The sequence below is a fragment of the Synchytrium microbalum genome (genome assembly GCF_006535985.1).
Source record: "Synchytrium microbalum strain JEL517 chromosome Unknown SmJEL517_scf0039, whole genome shotgun sequence".
In the NCBI taxonomy this organism is placed as follows: domain Eukaryota; kingdom Fungi; phylum Chytridiomycota; class Chytridiomycetes; order Synchytriales; family Synchytriaceae; genus Synchytrium; species Synchytrium microbalum.
The window spans coordinates 26,988-35,446 of NW_022158388.1; the positions used below are offsets into that span (position 1 = coordinate 26,988).

Genomic DNA, 8,459 nt, shown 5'->3' on the forward strand with positions numbered 1-8,459 from the left:
TTACTCAAACTGACCCGTAACCTCCAAAGCACTAATTAAATGTTTTATCTGGGCACAAGGCATGCACTCGCATCGAGGCAAAAACCTTGGACACCCAACCCGTGCCAAATACGTGCTTTTCGACAGTCTTGGCACTATTTCACCATCGACATCCATCTCATCTAGTATATCCAGCATTTCCTCATCTTCGTTATGTATGAGTGGTCGTATGGGGCCGGATAGAGATCGTCGATCCGAAGCAGTGGAGCAACATTGTCGTAGTTGCTGTGGCGTTAGGATTTGTAAAGGATCTAAAAAGGAGAGAATATATTCCAAGATTTCTACGGGTAGTGAGTGAAGACCTGCTTGTAGGTTGTGTTGTTGGTTTGGGGCTGTTATTAAGTTACTATGTGGGTTGTTGTTGTTATTATTGCTGTTGTTACTATTGTTGAGGTTGGACACGACCACAATATCTCGTGGTGGTGTCATCATTGCATGCATTGTATCAGTTGATGATGATTGCGGTGTCATTACTACATTACTTGAATGTGATGTTGGCACATTCATTGTTACAGTGGGTGAGCGAGATACGCCCGATCGGTTACGCACGGGTGTTGGTGGTGGTGTAGGACCAGCAACAGCCGCCCTTGGATCCACATCCATCGCATCTTCTTCATCTGATGAAGAAGCAGCCGATGAATGTGCATCTGAACTACCGGATCCTAATGGTGGTGGAGACGACAGTAACCTTACATAGCTTCCAGGTTTCGGTCGTTCCACTCGTACAGATACGAGTTCTGGCTGTTGAGCCAACCAGTTTTCATTGTTACTATCTTCGGTTTCCATCATATGGATATCATCTACTACTGCTACTACTGCAGACATCATACGTGGTCGTACTCTACCAGCTAGTAAGATACGAGCCGGAATCAGAATCTGACATGCTATTACTGGTTGAAGTCTCCTTCTGGCTTCAGGACAATCGTTAGAAGCAGCTCGGCGATAGTATCCCATAGCTCGTTTACGATCTAGTGTTACTCCAATCCCAAACTCACAACATACTGCCATGGAGAGTTGACTTAGAGAATGATTCTGTAGAGCAGCCATTTCAAACCATCTAGATGCTAGCCTATCATCCCGCTCAGCTCCAAAGCCATCATGATGACATCGGCCGAGATTATATTGGGCATGAGGATGACCCGATAGAGCTGCTTTAGTGTAATTCTGGACGGCCAATTGTGGGTTCTGCATTACACCGATGCCTTGTTCGTAGAATATCCCAAGGACATTCTGGGCATTGATGGAGCCAAACATGGCTGCCCTCACATACCACTCGAATGCTTGATGTGGATCTTCATCGACAGCAAGACCACGTTCAAACAGAGTACCGATATTGTATATGGCAGCAGCTTCTCGCTGCTCTGCGGCTTTAATGTACCAGCGTAGTCCAATAGTTGCATTTACTAGATAAGAGTGCATCAGGTTAGAAATGAACGAGACGAGATGAAGTGGTGCTTTGCTGGTGTATGTATACGAGTCCATGAAACTAACCTTCACAACCAGCACCTTCGACGTATAGATTTCCTAACACATTCTGTGCGCCAGCATGTCCTTGAGCAGCTGCTCTTTCACACCATCGAAACGCACTGGTATCATCTTCTGGTACTGCGATTCCATTATAATAACACAATGCTAAGCAGAATTGGGCGGGAGCCAGGCCAGCTTCTGCTGCTTGTGCCAGCCAAGCAACAGAAGAAGCACCTTGTTTGCCACAGGCCCGTCGGTATGCTTCAGCCAGAGACTGGTCGATTTTAATTTGAGGTCGGCCATGTGTCTTTAAAAAGGCCAGACGAGCTTGTGCTAGACCTGATCCTTGTGCAGCAGCAGATGTATACAGCCTAACGAGTCAATTTAATGGTTAGATCTCGGCTTTTGAAAAGTTTTTCGTATTCAGCGAGGTGACTCAGCCCGATTTCACCAACCAAGGTGGATCGGGTGCTTCCACAATGTTGGAAGAGAGTTCCGAATAGTTCAAGTATCAGTAATGCATAGATCTATCCGTTCCATCTCTCGTTGTCTCTTGCCGGCCAATGTTCGGTGAAACCAGCCAGTTGACGAAAAAAATATCCACCACCGACATCTCCTACAACTAGACGGCAACAAGGGGGTATTGGACATACCTTTCAGCGACCTGATAGTTTGCTTGATAGTCGGCAGCGATCTTTGCCAGTCCAAATTCAAAGAAGAAGGCCAATACACTTGTGCCTGCAATACAACCCAACAGACTTGATTTCAAAAAGTATGTAAAGGCAGCCTTTTCGTCCTTTTGCACTAGGAGGCGCTGATTGCCCAGCAGGAAGTAAGATACTCCTACTAGTTCCTGTTGTTTAGATGGCATCTCTCTTAATTGCAATTTGTTCAAAAGAGATGATTTGGCACTTTCTCAGCACGTAGCAATTTGGTGTCTAGTTTTGAAGTGGTGAGCTAGCGAGAACTGGGTGGCCGCAGGGTGGGTATGCAGCAAAGGGCCTCAAACCTACCAGCAGTCTTGGGGCTAACGGTGGTTTCGAACAACAAAGATATGAGATGGAACTTGAGATTGTAGACAGTTGAGACGAAGAAGCGGACAGGTGGCAACTTGTGCCTTCCGAGTCGAGCTTATTACACCAGTTCGGCAACTCCTTCTTCATTCAACGGCCACTCCCTTGTGATTCGATGTGTTGTTTTGCTTCTTCCACTTTTGGCTCAACAATTTGGTTTACGTAACCACGAACGAGCTTCTGTCAGAACATTTTTTTTGTCACCCAATACAGGACAAAGCTAAAATCTGGCCGACCACACATCAATGAAGGGATTCACTCGGATCATCGTACTGCTTCTAGGTGCTATTCATGCTGTAAACGCCGCGACAATATCAGATTTACTTCGTAGCTCGAATCTGACGACGCTGATTGCTCTTATACCACAATTCCCAAGTTGGAGTGCACCTGTTGGACAAATAACGCTATTTGCTCCTACCGATGCAGCATTTGCATCTGCTAAAGGTACCTGGAATACCACAAAGAATGCTGGTTTGGTCCAACTAAACCAAGTGCTGCCAGCTGCCACATCCAAATACGGTGTCTTTACCGACATCTCAGGCAATCCTACAATCAATTATGGTATGAATCAACAGATACTGCCTTAAAAACTGACCGACCGTCGAGCTTGTTGCATGCATGAACCTCTTGCAAAAAATATTCATCCCCACAGTCCGAACACCCCCGTTGCTCACGAAAAGACTGTTTATAAGACTTGATGATGACCAGGACATGTATTAAAAGCTAATTAAATTTGTCCTGTAGACAATTTTGCCTCTGGCAATGGAGCTGGTGCACGAGAAATTCACGTTCGAACGGGTGTGGTTGATATAATTGTACCCACTGCCAACATCCTGACGGCATCAAACGGTGTAGTTTACATCTTGAACTCCATAGGTACACATCGTCGCGTTGTGTTAATCAACCAATCTGACACTCGTTTCAAACCTTAATTAGTTCCTCCCAACCAACCTTTGGGAACAGTTTTAGCTGCTCAACCAACCCTGTCTAGCTTCTTGAACGCATTAAACAGCACACAGCTGCTTCCGTATCTCAACTCGCTTAATGGCACCTACACAGTGTATGAGTGGTCGTTTATTGCATGCTGCCAGGTCATCACTCACAAATTTGATTTAGTTATGCTCCCAGTAACGCTGCATTCACAGCCGCAGCAAATACCCTAGCAAATCTGACTCCAGGACAGACTCGTAGTGTATTACTATACCACTTTATAACAGACGGCCTACACACATCAACATCCTTTGCTGCAACTGGACAATACCCAACGCTTTACAATGGGACAACGATGCTCATCACCTCAACAAGTACCGCTGTATCACCAGGTGGAATAGCATCTCTCTCAAATCCTGATCTGAGCTACTCCAACGGACTACTCAACATCATCGACCGCATCATTGTACCAGCTGGCACGATCGCAGACACCCCCGTCCCAGTAGTCGCAGCAGCAACAGGCCCAGCCGCAACAACACCATCCACATCCGTAGTAACAGAAACGGCGCTCGCAGCAACATCTACCGCAAACAGTAATTCGTCTACCGCCAACGTCGCAGCAGATTCTGGACCAGGAAGCGTAAACATCCCAGCAGCAATAGGCGCATCTGCAGCTTGTGCAGTCCTACTAGCCATAGTGGCAGCAGTCGTGATTTCACGACACCGTCGTCGCAAAGATGGCACTGAAATCAACAAACCACCTAAACCAGCTGTTATGCTCGGGTCTGAGGACGGCAGTCAAATCGTGCCGCTGACTAGATCTTCGTCTAGGGGAGCTTCACTGCGTAGGGAGAAGAGTTTAGTGGGAGCAGCTGCTGGAATAGCTGGTGTAGCAGCTGTCGCTGGAGCCAATGGAGACGCAGCACCGATAGAGGAAAGAGATGTGACTGATGCCGCCGCAGCTAATGACTTCACGACGAGGTATATGGCGCTAGTCAAGTTCATTCCTGAAGAAGATGACGAGCTAGCATTCAACGCTGGTGATCGTTTGATTGTCGGGTAAGAATTTTGGATTTAATGAGGTTTGCCGTTATAGTGACTCACACATCTCGCTTACAGGGAAGTCTTCCAAGACTCATGGGCAATGGCCCAGAACGAGAGGACAGGCCTATCTGGAGTCGTACCACTAAATCATCTGAGAAGGCATTCACAAGAGGGTCTGCAACGACCTATAACAGACGCCAACGATCTCAGTCAGGTCTCGCGTTTATATCAGTAGAAAGGCACTGCATGCATTCTTTTTTATATCGTATCGGGGTGTGACCGGTTATGTTGTAATCCATTCTAAATTATACACCCATGGATGGAAGAGCAATGTGTCCTGTTTTCGCAATTTGAGCTTGCTAACGAGATTAAATACGCGATTTTGATCTCAGAGGAACGCTGGTCGTAATTCTCGCAGTCCGCGTCTAAACTGTTTTACTCTGAATTTGACATTACACAAGAGACTTAAAATTGTAAATCGATCTTGAAAGGAGGAATTATCTGCCACCATGACTATTATACATATGGGTAAGTGCTCTAATTTAACTCAGCTCGAGAGCTTAACAAGCTTTTGAAGCCGAAACACAAAGTCGTGGTATTGCATGTTTTTGATTATCATGAGGGGAGGAGGCCAATGAGCGCTGAAAAGCAGTGACTCTAATGCTTTGGAAGTGCGTAGTGTGACACACCTCCTTCGCGCTGCTTGGAACGGTGGACTATCCGAAACGTTTGACATCAAAACCCATCACAACGTTTAACCATCTCTTTACTTACTCCCGCTTGTCACCAGTACTCTTCCCTGTCAAAAAGGAAGTCCCGAAAGACAAGGTGCAAGCTATGCTGAAGGGATTTGACGAGCTCCGCAAGATCCCTGGTGTAGTCAAGCTCTCATACGGCGAAAACATTAGTGCTAGAGCTCAAGGTTTCACGTATGCCTTGAATGTCGAGCTAGACAACATGGCATCACTCAACGCTTATGGACCAAACCCAATCCATATGGGTGTTGTTCAGAAATACATCGCACCAGTCGTCAATTTGGCTGATTTGGTTGTTGCTGATTATGAGATTTAAAGAGAGGTGGCAAATGAAGTAGTACTGCTAACTCTATACCTATAAAGCTATGTTTATTTGAAATCTATAAACTGTTGCAAATATTAGCTTCAAACCCACATAAAAGTAATGCTAAGTTTACGTCTTTTATTTCAAAACTGATTATAAACTGCAAAAAAAGGATCTTCAAACACCAAAACTAGACTTTTTACAACTTGACTCCAGGTACAGAGCGAATGTTTTTGGATGCAGTTCCTGCAGAGCGGTTTCGTGGTGCATTGCTCAACCATTGACCACCGTCAACCACAAGTGTAGCACCAGTGACCCATCTTCCAGATTCTGCCAACAGGTAGACAGCGGCGTGCTCACAATCAGCAATGGTACCTAGAGATGAAATCATTAGCGCGAGATGGTGAGAAAACGATACGGCAATTTTACCCCAAGATCCAAGAGGTACAGACCACAAGCTTTCTTCAGTGACATTGTCGTCGGATAGACGTCTCATGCCCTCAGTGTCGGCGATTGGACCTGGAGCGATGCTGCAGGCGGAAGGAGGTTTGAGCAAAATGCGGGAATGCTATGACGGCTGGATATTGAGAACGTACATGTTGGCTCGGATTCCGTACTTTCCCCATTCTTGACTGATGGTCTGCAAAAAAACCAGAAGGTTAAACCACTGATGGCGACTCAAGTCATCGGCAAACTACGACATACCTTGATCATAGCGTCAACACCGGCTTTAGCAGCTGAGGGGTGGACCTGGTATGGTGTTCCTCTGTAGTGGAGAGTAGCAGAGACGGCGATGATGGAGCCTTGATCATTCGCAAGTTGAAGTTTAGTTTCGTATTTGACGACAAACTCTTTCAGGATTTGTAACTGTACCTTTGGATTCCTTGAGGTAAGGGAAGGCAGCCTTGACAGCGTGCCATGTACCAATCAAATCGATATCAATGACAGTCTGCGAGAAAAAATGAGGATCAATCAGCTTATGTAACGAGGCTGGTACTCGATAGCGAAACAGCAACACACCTTGAAGGCATTAGTACTCAAGTTCTCGGCCAAGGCTAAAAAGTTACCAGCGGCACCACAGATCTGAAAAAAGCGTCGTGATCAACATCGAGATCACTATGACAACATAAAATCCAAGCCGTACCAAAAAGTCTAATCGACCGAATCGAGCAACTCCCTTTGAAATAGCTTCTTCGACAGACTTGTAGTCTCGCACGTCAGCAGCAACTGCCAAACATTCACGTCCAGTAGCCCGCGACAATTCTTCAGCCGTAGCTCTAATAACGTCCACTTTTCTTGAAGAGATGATGGTGTTGCAGCCCAGTTCCATCAATGCTCTGGTCATTCCTCGGCAGATACCCTATAGAACGACGGCGGCGAGTTAAGCCCGACATAAACAGGTTGTTTGAAAGCCTAGGTGTTTTCTTGCTTACAGTTCCACCTAAGTAAGGGAGGTTAGAAAACGAATCGTGAGGATCAAGACCTGCACAGTTCTTACCTCCGGTAATGAATGCGACTTTGCCAGCAAAGATGTTTGACTGTTGAGAGTGAATCAGGATCGTCAGTAACAGTTCAAATGCACCATCATAGGTTCACAATTTCGGTAAAGGTTCTCGGAGACATCAATATCATGCATGATGCAACAGTATGCAACTAGTTCTGGGCATGTTCTGTCGATGTGATGCAACCAAATGTAACAAAATGCCACAATTGCGACAAAATGCAACACCGAGTCAAGATTCCAAGTCAAGCTTACCTTATAGATGTCAGTAACCTTCGCCTTAGTGGCGGCACGAGTGATATCGAGTTTGGCAGACATGTTTTATAGAGATTTTGTTATAGCTTTGGTTGAAATGTGATGTGTACAAGTGATGATGTCACCAACGCGGTTATGAAGACAATTGCCCGCTGATATGGTCATTTGATTGAATAAACTATTTATTGATAGGTATTGTTTCGCCGACGGTTAGATCGCCTTAATACTATCGTGATCATCGCCTAGTATAATGAAATCATTGAATGTTCGCAGATATGAATCATATTGCGATCGTCATCTAGGTGGCTCGCAAAAGAGGTCAGAATGAGATCTAGGGCTCCAGAGGTATATTTCCCACGTGTCGGTAGTCTGGCAAGGCTGCAGATGCAACAGAACGACGTTATAAAACATTTGCACGTTCAATATGGTATGCCAAGCAGCGATCTCCAGAGCTCTCGTAGGAACAAAGATCCAGTTTCCCATGTCTTCTGCTTACAAAGAAGCATGAGATCTACACCAGGTGCTACGATCAGTTCCACCTTGGCAAGCAGTCAAAAATTCCGCTGGGTTTGAATATATCGAGCTGGATTCCGCAACCCATTCGGATAGATCTACGTTGGTTTGACTCGTTCTCAGATTCAATACAGTCAATTACAAAGGAAAATGTCGTATCTGGTCTTAGTACTATTGTGGGAACCGGGTGCTTGACTAGTGCGTTGTTTTAACCAAACCACATGCTGAGATTAAAAACAAGAAAACAATTCATCGATCATTGTAAAATTGCATTCTGTTAATGGATTTCACATTGAATCTAGGATTTCATTAGAAATTGACAACGTCACTCGGGTGTGCTGGTTTCGACACATGTCAACTGTGCTGATCAAGCAGGTTTTGCAACATGTATACAGCGAAGAGATCAAATTGGAACAGTTCAAGAATTGCGTAAGGTTTGGTGAATGGGCGTTCCCACCGCGACGTTACGTGTCTCAACTCCCATTAATTTTTTCCTCACCAAGGATTTGAACAATCTTTGAAAACCCCCGTTCTTGGCGGAGAGAGCTCAAACTCGTCCTTGCTCGGATCCACTTGAA

At 45.4% G+C, this 8,459-nt stretch overlaps 1 protein-coding gene across 1 annotated transcript; it reads right to left on the bottom strand.

Annotated features, from left to right (window-relative positions):
* SmJEL517_g04945 (uncharacterized protein) lies at nucleotides 1-2,377 on the bottom strand (the record flags this gene model as incomplete). Its single annotated transcript, XM_031170873.1, has 3 exons — nucleotides 1-1,442; nucleotides 1,531-1,877; nucleotides 2,160-2,377. 3 exons carry the CDS (start codon nucleotides 2,375-2,377, stop codon nucleotides 1-3), a joined length of 2,007 nt encoding a protein of 668 aa, XP_031023153.1.
* Nucleotides 2,378-8,459: the final 6,082 nt, after the last annotated feature.